Source organism: Pleurodeles waltl, chromosome 6 (assembly GCF_031143425.1).
Source record: "Pleurodeles waltl isolate 20211129_DDA chromosome 6, aPleWal1.hap1.20221129, whole genome shotgun sequence".
NCBI lineage: Eukaryota > Metazoa > Chordata > Amphibia > Caudata > Salamandridae > Pleurodeles > Pleurodeles waltl.
In genome coordinates this window covers 981,250,158-981,266,956 of record NC_090445.1, presented here as the reverse complement: position 1 = coordinate 981,266,956, position 16,799 = coordinate 981,250,158, and the positions used below count along the sequence as shown (strand labels likewise).

At 43.7% G+C, this 16,799-nt stretch overlaps 1 protein-coding gene across 2 annotated transcripts in view; it reads left to right on the top strand.

Annotated features, from left to right (window-relative positions):
• The window catches only part of TNKS2 (tankyrase 2), a 511,364-nt gene that overhangs the window by 244,012 nt on the left and 250,553 nt on the right, over positions 1-16,799 (top strand). For both annotated transcript variants that reach the window (XM_069239858.1, XM_069239857.1), the window contains one exon: positions 14,058-14,140. In XM_069239858.1, coding sequence (XP_069095959.1) covers positions 14,058-14,140 — 83 coding nt within the window. The remainder of the gene's footprint in view (positions 1-14,057; positions 14,141-16,799) is intronic.

The window sequence follows — 16,799 nt, the reverse complement described above, 5'->3', positions numbered from 1 at the left end:
GTCCTGGAGAAGCTTGTCTAATTACCTTTTGATGTATTAGTACATCCCCAGCCCTAAAGGTCCTTGGGTGGTAGTTTGGGTTGGGTGTGAATTTCATATTCCATTTTATTTTTATGTGGTGGCTGTGGATTCTCACCATGTAATAATGTCACTCTATCAGTTCCAGTCGGGTATCTTTAACTAATCCCTTAGCTCAATCCTAGGTAACTGCAGCACAGAGCTGTCAGGCTTCGTCCAAGGAACAGCAAGAATAAGGCATTTAGAAGCACCAGAACACCAGGTAAGTTAGAAGCGGTACACAAAAAAACCAACACCAATTTATAAAAATTAAATTGTATATGTTTTTTAATTAGATACTAAAACAACAGAAGTCTATGAAGAAAAACCCAATATATTTGGAAGGTAAGTACATTCTTTTAAGTTTCAATAAACCTTTGTAATTGCCATGGCAGTTTCTGTGCCAAGGGGCTTGTAAGACTACCAGTCCTTACCTTGGACTGGCCACAGTGGTTTGGGAGCCAGTTACACAGACAACATACATCCAGGAAGACAGTTACCTATCGGATCCAGCAGTCCGCAAGCCCTCACAGAAGAATTCACTGGGATCGCGTTTCCAACAAAGTGGTCCGGATGCGGAGACGTTGCTAGGGATGCTGAAGATGGTAAAGTTCTGGAAGAGATGCAGTGGTTATTCCTGGGGCCCTCCTGGGTTCCATGAAGCTCAGGGTTTGCCTCTGAACTCTTTTGCTGTTATCCACAGGTAAATGTCTTTCTTTTAAGAGGGCCAAAGTCCACTTCTATAGTGGCTGCATTTCCCAAGGATTTGGGGACACTTTGAACAGGTCAGGACTGGGTGTCTCATCAGGCACTTCTGTGTCCAGCGGGAGGCAGGTGATCCTGGAAGTTGTGCTCCCACAAGTGTTTCTTTATTTCAGTGTTTGTGTCCCTGGTGCTGAACGGGGTGCTGGCCACTTTGGCCCTAGAGTCAGCTCTTATGTCCAGAATCCTCTTCCCACAACTGCCACTGTAGGGACAGTCCTACCAAGTCAGCAGATTAGCAGGTGCAGTCCAGACGTTGGTTCAGCCTCTTTTTGCTGGGTTCCGGGATCAGCAAGGCATTCCTCCTTCAGTTCTGTGCAGAAGTAGAGCTCTTCTTCCATGGCTGGCAAAGGTTCATAAGTATCTAATCTAGCAACCTATCTAGTAACTATGTAATGACCTATGAATATGTTAAGCATAAATAATATACACATATATATGTATACATATACATTGTATTCATACTTGTATATACATGTTCGATGGCATGTGTAGCTGCAGATACACATGCTGTGCATATACTTCTGCCATCTAGTGTTGGGCTCGGAGTGTCACAAGTTATTTTTCTTTGAAGAAGTGTTTTTGAGTCACAGGATCGAGTGACTCCTCCTCTTCTGCTCCATTTCGCATGGGCATCGACTCCATGTAAGATTGTTTTCTTTCCGCCGTTTGGTTCAGACGTGTTTTCTTTCGCTCCGATAGTTCGATTTGGAAAACTTTGAAAACGCTTCATTTCTCGTTGGTATTGTTTCAATCGCGTTACATCTTCTATCGACACTTCGGCACCATCGAACAAACATCTGTACTCGCCCTTCGGGGTGTACGCGTCCAACTCTGGCCTGGTCGGGCCGACCCCGTGAAGCCTCGTGGATCGGGCTCCATTCCGATTCTGTCCTTGGTGCCACGCTAAATTCCCTTATACAGACCAACACCTAGTCTGTAATCTTTGCCTTTCCCCAGATCATCGGGAAGAAAATTGCAAGGCCGGCCGATCCTTCCGATCAAAAAAGACACTTCGGGACAGAAGAGCACGAAGGCTGAGATGGTGTCAAAAAGCTCAGAACATCTCGACATCGAAGAGGAAGAGATCATGCAGACCACAGTCTCCGTTTGAGGATCCGAATCCCACCAGGATTCCGAGGAGGACAGACTGGTCAGGACAGCACGTGACGATGCCTGCCCCTGTGCCATCTAAACCAAAACATAAGGTCTTGGGACGCCACTGCCAGAAGGCCAGTGCTTGACCCGAAAGAAGACACCCGGTGACCAAACCCCCAGTTCGGCACCAAAAAAGGCCACTCCTCCCAAGCCATCGGAGTCAACCAAAAGCTCCGTCTCTGACTCGAGCAAGCACCACTCTCCAGAGTCTAAATTTCAGAAATCCCTTTCGGAGCTGAGACCATCCACAACGCCATCTTTTTCAATACCGAAAAAGCCAGCTTAGGAGCTGAAAAGAGCAGGTTACACTGAGGAGCATGGGCTTTCTAAGACACTTAAAGAAAGCCAGAAAACTACTGAGGAGGACTCCCAAATACAGCCAATACTGGAAGTAATGGATGAAAGGCAAGCCAGGATTCATATCCATAAAGAAACTGGCAGAATTTTAACAGCACCTCCTCTAAAGCCTAAGTGGAAATTAGCCTCCAGCTAAAGTGCCAAAGACAAAGGAGAGACCTCCAATGTTCTCCTCCTCATTCTCCTCCTCATTCTCCTCCTCACTCTCCACACATGCATATATCTCCTACTATCAGTCCTACACCAACGCAGTCACCATCACATTCATTTGACTCGCAGCAAGATAATGTGGACCCATGGGATCTTTATGATTCAGACCCCATTCCAGACAGTGACCCTGATTTGCTATCCCTCTAAGCCTTGACCACCTGAGGGTAGTACAGGCTACATTCAAGTGTTAGCTAGGGCCGCAGCATATCATAGTGTCACCATGCACACTGAACCGTTGGAGGACGATTTTCTGTTTAATACACTCTTCTCCACGCATACAACATACCAGTCACTCCCTGTGCTCCCGGGCATGCTAAAACGTGCTGATCAAATATTTAGCGAGCCTGTCAAAGCAAGAATAATAACTCCTAGAGTAGAAAAGAAATACAAGCCAACTCCCTCTGATACGGTCTTTAAAACTCAGCGACTCCCTCTAGACTTAGTAGTAGTAAGTTCTGCCAGGAAGAGAGCAAACTCAGTCGTCCGGTAATGCACCCCCACCATACAAAGAGAGTAGAAAATGTGATGCTGCAGTGAAGAGAGTGGCATCCCAGGCAGCCAACCAATGGAGAATAGCCAACTCTCAGGGATTGTTGGCTAGATATAACAGGGCCCATTGGGATGAGATGAAAGATATAATTCAACATCTCCCCAAGGAACAGCAAAGGAGGGCACAGCAGATAGTGGAGGAAGGGCAAGCCATCACCAACAATCAGATGAGGTCTGCCCTAGACTCAGCAGACACAGCAGCCAGGAGCATCAACACTGCTGTCATAATCAGGAGACATGCATGTCTTAGGTCCTCGGGGTTCAAACCCGAAATCCAACAAGCAGTGTTGAATATGCCGTTCAACAAAAAAACAGCTTTTCGGCACAGAGGTGGACACTGCAATTAAAAAAAATGCGGAAGGATTCAGACACCACAAAAGCGATGGGTGCACTATACACCACACAATGTAGGGATCCTTTCGGAAACCCCAGTTTAGAGGTGGATTTGGGGCTCAAACTGCAGAGGTATCCACATCGCAGCCAAAAGCGGCCTACCAACCTCAATACCAACAAGGTGGTTTTAAGAGCACATATAGAGGCCAGAACCCCAGAGATAGAGGGAAATATCAGACACTTAAACAAGCCTCACAAAACAGTAAACAGTGACTTGTTTCATTCCCTCCCACTCCACACTTCCCATGTGGGAGGGGGACTGCAAAAGTTCCACACCAATTGGCAAAACATTACCACAGAATTATCAATTATCCGCAATGGCTATTGCCTAGAATTGATACAAACCCCACCAAACATTCCACCAAAACCACACAAACTATCCACAGAACACATCACTCTCTTACAGGAAGAAGTCAAATCTCTATTACTCAAACAAGCAATAGAACCTGTGCCTCAAAATCAAGTAGGGACGGGAGTTTACTCACCGTATTTCCTCATTCCCAAAAAAGATGGCACCCTAAGGCCAATATTGGATCTCAGGACCCTCAATCTTTACATCCTGTCAGAACACGTTCACATGGTAACTCTCCAGGATGTTATGCCATTACTCCATATACACTATTTCATGGCAATATTAGATCTCAAGGATGCGTATTTTCATATACCCATCCATCCATCCGGCGCACAGAAAATATCTCAGGTTTGTCATTCAAGGAAAGCACTGTCAATACAAAGTGTTAACCTTCGGAATAACAACAGCTCAAAGGGTAGTCAGAAAATACCTAGCGGTAGTAGCAGCCTACCTAAGGAGACAACATATACATGTCTTTCCTATCTAGACGATTAGCTAATAAAATCAAACAGTCATACGCAGTGTCAAAACATGCGCATTACGTAATACAAACCCTGCACACGCTAGGGTTCTCAATAAATTACCAAAAGTCCAATATTTAGGAGCAATACTAAATACTCAAAAAGCGCTAGCAAGTGCAAATACGCCGAGAATACAAGCATTCCAAAATATAATTGCACAGATACAGACAGGTCAACAGTATACTGTCCGATTTGTCATGAAAATGTTAGGGATGATGGCATCATGTATTGCAATTGTTCCAGATGCAAAACTAAACATGCGTCCCTTACAACATTGCCTTGCACAACAGTGGTCACAGGCACACTGTCGACTTCAAAATCTAGTGTTGATAGACCGCAAAACATACATGTCCCTTCAGTGGAGGGATTCCACAAATTTAAACAAAGGGCAGCCATTTCAGGACCCTGTGCCTCAGACCATAATTACAACAAATGCATCAATGATTGGCTGAAGCGCTCACCTCAACAATCACAACATCCAAGGACAATGGGACGCTCAACACAAACAGCTACACATAAATCACTTAGAGTTGTTAGCTGTCTTCCTAGCACTCAAAGCTTTTCAGCCTCTTCTCACTCAGAAGATTGTCCTGATCAAAACAGGCAACATGACCACCATGTATTACCTAAACAAACAGGGAGAGACACATTCTTCCCAACTCTCCCTCCTAGCTCAAAAATTTTGGAAATGGACAATACACAACCAAATTCACCTGGTAGCACAATACATTCCAGGGATGCACAATGAATTGGCAGATGTTCCCAGCTGAAATCATCAACAAACACACAAGTGGGAGATTAAACTTCAAGTACTTCAAAAATACTTTCAACAATGGGGAACACCAAGCCTAGATGTGTTTGCCACAAGTGAAAACGCAAAATGCCAAAACTTCACGTCCAGACACCCACATCCCATATCCAAGGGCAATGCTCTATGGATCAATTGGCCAGAGATATTTGCTTACGCTTTTCCCCCTCTCCCACTCATTCCATTTGTAGTCAACAAATTGCGTCAAAACACTCAATGTGCTACTCGTAGCACCAACGTGGGCACATCAACCATGGTACATAACATTATTAGACCTGTCAGTAGTACCACACTCCAAGCTCCAAACAGACCAGACCTGTTGACACAAAACAAAGGGCAGATCAGGCACCCAAATTCCAACACCCTCGATCTGGCGATTTGGCTCCTGAGGTCATAGAATTTGGTCATTTACAACTACCATGAGAATGTATGGAAGTGATTAAGCAAGCAAGAAAACCCACTACTAGACAGTGCTATAGACAGCAGTTATAGTTAGTTATTTCAGGTAACTATAAATCACACCCTCGCCATGCATTGCTAATTGTCCCACATATTACAGCACTCAAGACATCTTTGATAACATCATTGATAATATCAATGGAATATTTGGAGTAAAACTTTCGAGGACAAAACTATGCATGGAAAACGCACAAGTTACGGTTACCTTAGACCAGGAGTTATACTTACCTAAAATACCTTCACAGCTGAATATCTATGGGTTTTGTTCATTTAAGATGTGAGGCTAGTTATAACGTCTCTGTAATTTTTTTAAAAAAAAAATTAGGGAATTTCTACAGCTGTTTTTTAATTCCTTTTCCTAACTATAACGTCCGTTGTTTGATGGCCTGTGTAGCTGTCGATACACAAGCTTTGCTTAAGTCCACCATCTAGTGTTGGGCTCGAAATGTTACAAGTTCTTTTTCTTCGAAGAAGGTTTTTGTGTCACGAGATCAAGTGACTCCTCCTCCTCCTCGGTGATAGTGTGCATGGACATTGAGTCCTTTGTTAAATTGTTTTTTTTCCGCTGTTGGGTTTGTTCGTGTTTCCTTTTGCTCCGGTGGGTCTCGGTTTGGTATTCAATATCAGGTTGATAGAACGACTGCCGTTTCGATTCTGTCCTCGGTGTCATGCTAAATTCCCATACACCGATCAGCATTCTGTATGGAACCTCTGTTTATCTCCAGATCATTGAAAAAATTTTTTTGAAGCCTGCAGATCATCTAGATCCCAAAAAATATTAAGAAGGACTCCAGCACTGGTCATCGGTCCTCCACTGCCTTCGGGCCATGGTCAGATCCGAAAAGTAAGTCCGGATAAACAACCTTCGGGCTCGGCACCGAGATTCAAGACTAAAGTGCATTCGGCATCAACCAAACAGACTCCAACCACAGTCTTTGAATTGAGCCGAAAATCAGAGGGGACATCTTTGGAGCCAAAAAAATCTACACCACCTTCGGAGCTGATGTTTTCAGTTCAAGCCAAGCACTCCAAACAAACCTTTGGAGTCGAAAGACACGGGTAGCAAGCGGTCCACTTCTACCCGTGAATCCTCAGACATACAACCTATTTTAGAGGTGATGGATGCAAAACGGCAAAAAATACTAATTCAGGAGGACACGGGAAGAATAATTGCTTCTCCTCCAAAGACCTTTAAGAGGAAATTAACTTTTAAAGACACTCTAAAGGATGTACCTCCATCAAAGAAGGTCTCTAAGGGTAAAGAACAGGCTACAAAACACAAACAGCCTTCATCACCACATTCTCCTGTTCTTCTATCCAAACCATCATCCACGTACGAAGGTCAGTTGTCACCACACACATCCTCACTATCACCACACAGGGATGACTTTAGTGATGAACAGCAAGACAAATATCCATGGGATATATATGATCCTGATCCCATTCTACCAAATGATCCAGAGTTATTTTCTGCTAGATCTTCACCACCAGAAGACACTACTGCATCTAATTAAGTAATGGCCAGGGCTGCTGCATGTCATAATCTGCAGATGCATACAGATCAGATAAAACAAGATTTCCTTTTCAACACACTACCTCCTACACATAAACAATATCAGTGTCTTCTAATGCTCCCAGGAATGCTCAGACATGCTTCCAGTATTTTCCAGGAACCAGTAAAGGCCAAAATTATCGCTCCTAGGGTGGATAAGAAATATAAACCTGCTCCTTCTGACCCAGTGTTTATAAAAATCAATTACTGCCTCACTCACTTGTAGTCAGCTCAGCAAGAAGAAAGGCCAACAGTCAGTCCACAGGAGATGCTCCTCCTCCAGACAAAGAATGTAAGAAAATAGATGCAGGAGGTAAAAGAGTAGCTTCACAAGCTGCAAATCATTGGAGGATAGCCAGCTCACAAGCTCTCTTAGCTAGGTACGATAGGGCCCACTGGGATGAGATGGAACAATTCTTGTAGTACCTTGGGGCAAGCAATATCTAATAATGCTATTAGATCTACTATGGATGCAGCTGATACAGCAGCAAGATAAATCAACACCAGTGTACTTATTAGAAGACATGCTTGGTTAAGATGTTCAGGGTTCAAACCTGAAATACAGCAGGCTAAGTTAAATATGCCCTTTGACAAACAGCATTTATTTGGCCTAGAAGTTGACACAACCATAGACAAAGAGATTCTGAAACAGGCAAAGCAATGGGTGCGTTATACACCATACCCAAAAGAGGTAATTTTTGTAGACCACAGTTTAGAGGGGGTTTCAAACCATCAGCCTCAGAAACTGCTACATCCCAACAAAAACAATACTCGCAATTCTACACAAAAGGATCGTTTAGAATCAGTGGAGGAAGAGGTAAACCATCCACTTCCAGAGGTCTCTCTCTCAATCAAGAGGTACAATCACTACTGCTGAAAGGATCCATAGAAACAGTACCTCTATACCAACAAGGATTCGGAGTGTACTCACTATACTTCCTTATACCAAAGAAAGATGGGCCTCTCAGACCAATCTTAGATCTCAGACCCCTAAATCTGTACATACTGTCAGATCACTTCCATATGGTAACTCTATAAGACGTCATTCCCCTATTACAAAAACAAGAATACATGACGGCATTAAACCTCAAGGGTGCTTATTTCCACATTGCCATACTTCCAGCACATGGAAAGCATCCAAGATTCGTTGTGGCAGGAAATCACTACCAGTTCAAAGTGCTACCATTTAGGTTAACAACAGCACCAAGGGTGTTCACCAAATGTGTAGCTGTTGTTGCAGCATTCCTCAGGAGACACCATATACATGTCCCCATATCTCGACGACTGGCTTATGAAAGTACACTTCAAATCTGTCAACAACATACTCAATACACCATAAACATCCTAAACAATCTAGGATTCACCATCAATTAACAAACATCTCACCTGCAACCATCACAAATACAACTATATTTAGGAGGAATTCTAAACAATCAATCAGCATTGGCATACCCAAACCCAGTCAGGATTCAAGCATTTCACAATCTCATATCGCAACTACAATACTACCACACTTATACAGTGAAGTTGGTGATGGAACTATTAGGGATGATGGCTTCATGCATAGCAGTAGTACCCAGTGCCAGACTCCACACGAGACCACTACAACAATGGTCGCAGGCACACAGTCAGTCAGGATCTAGTGTTGTTGGACCGCTAGATTCACAGCTCTGCAATGGTGGAATTCCACCAACCTATCAAAAGGGCGACCCTTTCAGGACCCTGTGCCTGAGACCATAATCACAACAGATTCATCAATGATAGGTTGGGGAGCTCATCTCAACAGCCTCACTATACAGGGGGAATGGGACTTGATCCAATAAACTTAGGACGTTTACTTCCACATTTCTATACACAGAGCTCACCGCAAGTACTTAAGGTTTGTAATAGCAGGCAAGCACTATCAATTCAAAGTACTGCCCTTTGTGGTAACAACAGCACCAAGAGTATTCACAAAATGTCGCAGCAAACCTCAAAAGACAGCACATACATGTCTTCCCTTATCTTGACGCCTGGTTACTAAATGCCAGCACTATTTTGAACTGTCAATAGCATACACAATACAAACCATACAAAAATTAGAGATCACAATCAATTACCAGAAATCTCACTTTCAACCAGCACAAATTCAACCTTATCTAGGAGAAATTCTGGACTCAGTCAGCATTAGCCTACCCAAATCCACAACGAATACAAGCATTTCACACTCATTTCCCAATTGCAGGTCAATCAAACTTACACGGTAAGGTTTGTTGGGAGGCTATTAGGAATGATGGCATCATGCCTAGCAGTAGTGCCAAATGCACATCTAAACAGGAGATCACTGCAATAGTGTCTCTTGCATCAATGGTCTCAGCCTCAGGGTCAACTACAAGATCTAGTGTTGTTGGACCACCAAACTTACAATCTCTGCAATGGTGAGATCATACCAACTTTTCAAAAGGGCGGCCATTTCAGAACCCTGTGCCACAGACCATAATCACAACAGATGCATCCATGACAGGTTGGGGAGCCCCTCTCAACAATCTTTCAATACAGGGGGAATGGGACTCAATCCAGCACACTTGCCTCATAAACCACTTGGAATTGGAAAAGCATTCCAACCACAGATCATACACAAAACAGTCTTGATAAGGACAGACAACATGACAACAATGTATAATCTGCAAAAACGATGGGGGGGGTTGCACACTCATCCCAATTGTCCCTTCTAGCACAAAGAATTTGGAAATGGGCTAGTCACAATCACATTCACCTGCTAGCAGAAACCGAATACATTCCAGGAATATACAACCAGCTAGTGGACCTCTTAAGCAGGACGCAGCAACAAATACACGAATGGGAGATTCACCCACAAGTAATTCATTGTAACTTTCAAATGTCAGGAACACCAAACATATAGACCGTTTCGCAACAAGCGAAAACGTAAAATGCCAAAACTTTGCGTTCAGATCCACACACCCTCAATCCAAGGGCAATGCACTATGGACCAGTTGGGCATGGATATTTACTTATGCTCCCTCCAAGCCCCCCCCCCCCCCCCCCCGGTCCTGTTAATTCCGATTCTGATCAAGAAGACACGTCACACTTCCCTCACTAGGATACTCATAGCTCTCATGTATGCACGTCAACACTGGTACCCAACACTATTGGATCTGTCAGTAGTACCACATTACAAGCTCCCAAACAGACCAGACCTATTAACTCAAAACAAGGGTCAGATCAGGCACCCCAATCCCAGTATGCTCAACCTGGCAATTTGGCTCCTGAGGTCACAGAATTTGGATACCTACAGTTTCCATCAGAGTGTTTGGGCAGTCTAAAACAAGCACGTAAACCTACAACTAGGCAGTGCTACGCAAATAGATGGAAACTTTTTGTATATTACTGCCAACCTTAAAACATTGATCCACTTAAGGCATCAGTACAGGATATTGTATGTTATTTGCTTCATTTACAGAAAGCAAATCTTGCATATTCATCTATTAAAATTAATTTAACAGTAATATCAGCCCACCTCCAAAACAGACCGCATACCTCTCTGTTTAGAAATCCTGTCAAAAATGTTTTATGGAAGGGCCTAAGAGTTATTCCACCTACAGCTCCACCAGCTCCTGCCTGGAACCTTAACATTGTGCTCACAAGACTTATGGGACCACCATTTGAACCCATGCATTCTTGTGCTCTTCAGGTTCCCTCATTTCTCTCATGGAAGGTTGCTTTCTTGGTAGCAATTACTTCCTTAAGAGGAGTAAGTGAAATTCAAGCATTCACTTTAGAGGAACCATTCTTCCAAGTACACAAACACAAAATTACACTTAGGACAAATCCAAAATATTTTCCCAGAGTGGTTTCACCATTTCACATTAATCAGTCAGTGGAATTGCCAGTCTTCTTTCCACAGCCAGATTCAGTTGCTGAAAGAGCTCAACACACTGTTGATCTCAAAAGAGCTGTAATGTATTATGTAGATAGAACAAAACACTTTAGAAAATCACAACAACTTTTTGTCGCTTTCCAACATTCTCATAAAGGTAATCCAATAAAGTGTATTCAAACCTGCTATCTTAAAGCTAAAAGGAACTATTAGTAACTCCTAAAGCACATTCCACTAGAAAGGTGCTTCAATGGCATTCTTAGGAAATATACCAATGGCAGGCATAAGTAAAGCAGCCACATGGTCCACACCACACACATTTACTAAACACTACTGTGTAGATGTGTTATCTCAACAACAAGCAAATGTTGGTCAAGCAGTGCTTAGAACACTGTTACAAACTACTTCAACTCCTACAGGCTAACCACCTCTTACTTGGGAGAAGAACTGCTTTTCAGTCTATGCACAGCATGTGTGTCTGCAGCTACATATGCCATGGAACGGAAGATGTCACTTAACCAGTGTACATCTATTTGTGGCATGTAGTGCTGCAGATTCACAAGCACCCTCCCTCCTCCCCGGAAGCTTTAGCCGCTGTAGTACTTTATCATGTAAATATGTATATACATTGCATGGACATCTTCACTTTCTTTATATATTTGTACATACACAATTCTTCACTCGTTACTTCAGTTTCCTCAACCTGCAGCACTGGGAACTGTGTGTTTTGTGCTGTTCAAGAGGAGAAACCACCACCACGCCGCTGGCCTGCACTGTGACCTGCCAACGCCGCACCGCGACCCTGGTCTCACCGATGCAGTCGTCTGACGACTTCACTGAGCTGCTGCCTGCACCGCGACCTGTAGGCCCCGCAGTCCGGCATCACCTGCTCACACCACTGCCTGGGCATCCCCGACGCCGCTGCTCCTGCTGACACCGGCGCCGCTGCCTGCACCGTGGCCTGTGGACACGGCTTGTGAGGTACACAAAGCACTGTCCCGCACTGCAGCCCCGGTCCACCGACGCCAGCACCATCGAATCCTGTGTCGTCACCATGCACCCTGCCTGCACTGTGGCCTCTGTGGACACCACTTGTGAGGGTCACGAAGCACCGTCCCGTCCCGCTGGCTTGGACCTACCGACGACCGCGCTTCAGCAACGACGATGCTGCACGCACCATGACCTGTGGACCCTGCACTTCGCACCGCCCCACTTCACACCGCAGCCCTGGTCTCACCGACGCCACTGAACGCCGTCACCGAACCGCTGCCTGCACTGTGACCTGTGGGCACCGCACATCGCATTGTCACGCTTCGCACCGCAGCCCCGACGCCATCCAAGCTGGCACACCTGACTTCATCAGCCCGGAGCTCGATCCGCAACACATGTGAACTTCAAGGGCCCGACTACCACAACGTCAGCGACCCTGCTCACCACAAGGACCACGACGCCCTGCAAATCCAAGGTACTATTTGCGGGTCTTCCCAACACCGTAGCTGGCCAGCGACGCCACTGCCTGCCTGAACTGTTGGTTTTGTTGCTCATGACACTGTGATAGCCCCATGTGGAGCTATTGACTTCAAGAAATTGTAATTTTTAAGTAAATCTTGAAGAATTCATATTTTTGTTACTGTATGTTGGCTTTTTATCGTATTTGGTCTTGTTTTAAATAGATAAATATTGGCTATTTTTCGAAAACTGGTGCGGTGTCCTTTTGTAGTGTTTTCACAGTGTTACTGTGTGTTATGTGCAAATGCTTTACACATTGCTTTTGAGCTAAGCCTGACTGCTCGTGCCAGTCTACCAAGGGGGTGAGCAGGGGTTATCTGACCGGGTATCTTCCTTATCCTGACTAATGTGACCGTCCCTACTTGGACAGGGTGCAAACCGACTGCCAACTAGAGACCCCATTTCTAACATGACTCATTCAAATATACCTAATCACTACTGTATGGCTGTCAAAAAGGAATAAAAAAAAGTCCAACTGTGAACACCACTCAGCCACGTGACCCAGGTACAGGCTGCAGGTACCAGATAGGGTAGGCAAATGCCAACTTTCTAAAAGTAGCATTTTCACAATTGTAACTTAGAGTCCTACTTTACCATTATATAGAATTTTAAATCAGAATCTTTCAGACACCAAACATGAACTACTTGCCTGTTCCCAAACACAAGTTAGCACATATTAAATGTAATAAGGCAACCCAATGTTAAGCAGTGGGAGAGGTAGACCTCACAGTAGTGAAAAACTATTTTATCCGTTTTTCACCATCACAGCATGTTAAACTTAAAAGTGCATGTCCAAGGTTTATCATTACAATTCACCTTGCCCTGTGGGCTGCCTAGGGCCTAACCTAGGGCTGACTTATCTAAAATAAAATAAAAGGGAGGTTTAAGGCTTGCCAAGGGGGTTATTTTACCAAGTCAAATTGGCAGTTTAAAACTACCTTCAGGTTGTAATGGCAGACCTGGGACATGTTTTAGAGTGCTACCTAAGTGGGTGGGACAATCAATTGCTGCAGGCCTAGAAGTAGCATTTAATTTACAGTCCTTGGGTGTATGGTATACTACTTTACTAAGGACATACATGTAAAATAAATATACCAATCGACTGTAAGCCAATTTAACAGTGTTTTAGGGAGGGAGCACAAGCACTTAAGTGCATAGAGTCACAAGGTGAAAAATAAGAGCGTGAAGGGAAACAAATTGGGGGTGACCCTGCAGAGAGGGCCAATTTCAACACCTACTTTCTTTTAGACTATACCCATAAAGAGTACCTGTTTATGCATGACCTGTGCAAAAAAACTTCTGAAAGGAAAGTACTTATTCCCACAGTCATCAGCGACATGGCTGTCAGAAACATCAACACTGTTCTAGCATGCAGCTGTCTTCCTGGATGAGGTTTTTAGGATTTTGAATTAGTGTGTATTTTATTTCTCATATTTATGACTGGGATGTAGTCCAATTATCTTTGTTTTAAATGTAGGTCTCTTTTTTTCTAGTTGCTGAAGGGGATTTTAACATACATCACTTCATGAGAAACCTTGGACTTGAAGCACTCATTGATATATTTGAACGAGAACAGGCAAGTGTTTTTTTTCTGAATACTTGGCATCAGTATTACGTCATGCTTCAAATATTATTATACTGATTGTTTGGTACCACCATGAAAGTTGTTTTTTTTATTTATTTTTATGTTGAATTAACATTGTTTGCATGTGATGGTAGGAGAATATATCTTAATGATAAAACTGAATTACTTATTGTTTTTTATTTCTGCTTGTAAATAAATGCCTCTTTTTATACGATCACCTCCAAGTTTTTGGACTGAAGCTGATGGTTTTTTGACTCTTGAGTGTGCACAGATGCCTACTAACCAAGCCTTATTGCCAGTGCCCTAACCCTAAAATAGGTATGTCAAATTGGCTTATACCAGACTGGCGTACGCTAACTTATTAGTAAGCCCCTAAAGTATAGTACTAAGAGTACCCAGAGCAAGTTAGGTCACCCCAGGGATTGCAGCACTGGTTGTACCACCCAGGGGGTGATACAGGTGAAACGAATCTCCCAGTCCATCACTGCAGGTTGGAATATCAGTTTGAGCTACTAGCCTGACTTTGCCATTTAAAGGAATGGCAAAATCCAACCTCACACTGCAATATGTGTAAGTCAGCCCTGTGGCAGGCCTGCCGAGCCCTAAAGCAGGGTACAGCATATTCAATGAGTAGAACATATATTTTACATTTTCTGACAGTAAAAACCTAGAAGTTTCGTTTTTACTGTGAGAAGACTTGTTCACTGTGGTGATGAGCACAGGTTACACACCGACCCATCAGCTGTGTTAACTCCTGAGTGATGTGACCAAATTGATACTCCAAGGTATCAAGCAACTTGTTACATTAAGCAAGACTAGATTTTCAAGTTGCAATTGATGTAACATGTTGTGGTGTGCAACTTTTACAAAGTTGTCACTTTGTTGCCATCAATCTCCTGTACCTTAATGAAAGGTTACACAAGGAGCTTTGAACCTGAGACAGCTTTCTGCCTTCCTAGGGAGACAGGCTAACAACTCCCAGTAAAGGAGACACTAAGGGCCTGCACTTTAGGGGTTTTACTTTCCCAATCTGCAATACTCCACAGAGGTGTTGACACAAACATGTTGTCAAACTGTTTGTTCAGAGGCATGTAGCCCCCTTGGTAACTAAGCCTCTGGGTTGTGCTAGGGAGCTTTGAACGCCGAGAGAGGGGGGTCTTCAATATTGGGGGCAGCCAGAATGGTACATTTTGAGGTAGCTAGATGCCACACTTCAGAAGAAGGGGGTCATCAAGAGGGATAGAACCTGGTTGCCCAGTGGCTACTGATTGCATCTATCCTTAGGGCACTTTCTGAGCATAAAATGGGCACACCTGACGCCTAGAACTCAGATCTTGTCTGAACTGGAAGGAGGACTACTCTGCTGCTCCAAGGAACTACCGGTGTGGACTGCAGTCCACACCTGCTTAACCTAGTGGCTGGCTGCCTGATATGTCCTGCTTGTGAAGAAGTAGTCTCCTGAGCCAAGCCGAACCCAGAGTTCCCAAAGGACTGTTGGCTGACTTCCTGTTCGCAGCCCAGGGCCACAACAGCTGAAGAAGCCTCTTGGGGCAAGTTGATAGTCCAGAATCTTCAGACTGCCTCCGTGCAGCCCATGGACCAGAACTCAACTCTCTAAGTTGTACCCAAGTCCACTGGACCTGGACGAGTTGTTGGGGTGCAGCTCAGTAGCTCAGAAGACGAGTTGTCGCTTAGTTAAGGATTTGGCTGTGATTGCGATATCAGACATCTGATAGCCCAGTGGCAACTGGACTTCTATCAGGACCATGAGGACTTTGAGGGATATCACCCTTCTCTTATACTTGAGGGGAATGTGACTATTGATAGGATCTTCATTAAAATAAAATAAAAAATAAAAAGTAGTTGACGTGGTCATCGTAAAACCGGCCACTCCATTATTCAATGCTGTGTATTGAGAATTGGCATTAGTTTCTCTCACAGCAACATTGGTGATGGGATCACTGTAACTATTGTATTTTCTTGTCTCGTGACCTAATCTGGTATGAGGAAGGTTTTATGAATGAATTTAAAGAAGCAGAATCCATGAGGAAGAGGTCTTCATAACTGTTCATAAACAGTGATGAGAAAATTAAACTCAGATATTTAGAGGTATGGTTACTGAAGTACTATACTGACTTATACCAGCATGTATAAAATCGCAAAATCAACCAGCTCAGCTTTTCCACTTAAGGATAAAAGGGGGATTACATTCAGAGCAGGGAATAACAGGGTCAGGAGGGCTATATTTAGACCCAGATGGCACTCATACCCTGAGGTATAATTGAATTTATCACCTCAATGAAAGTAAATTGTGTACACATATCTTTGATTGTTGATAGTGCTTGGTGTGAAATCACAAGTGCAGGTTGTGTTCAGAGGTCTTTAACAGTTCATCTGACAGTTTATCTGGCATTTGACTTACAGATGGCAGCAAATTACATTTTATACCACCTGTCTTCTCCCTAAGGCAGGGATCTGCCGCCACTTTCAGCAATAGTCTCACATAAATGGTGCTTTTCCGTACGATACATTTTAGCTTTTTGGTTGTAGGACAAATTAAAAATAGACAATGGGCCCGCAGTTGCATATTTGCAGTAGGTCTTTATTTGTCTTTTGTACACTCCTGTTCGAACTATGGATCACCTATACC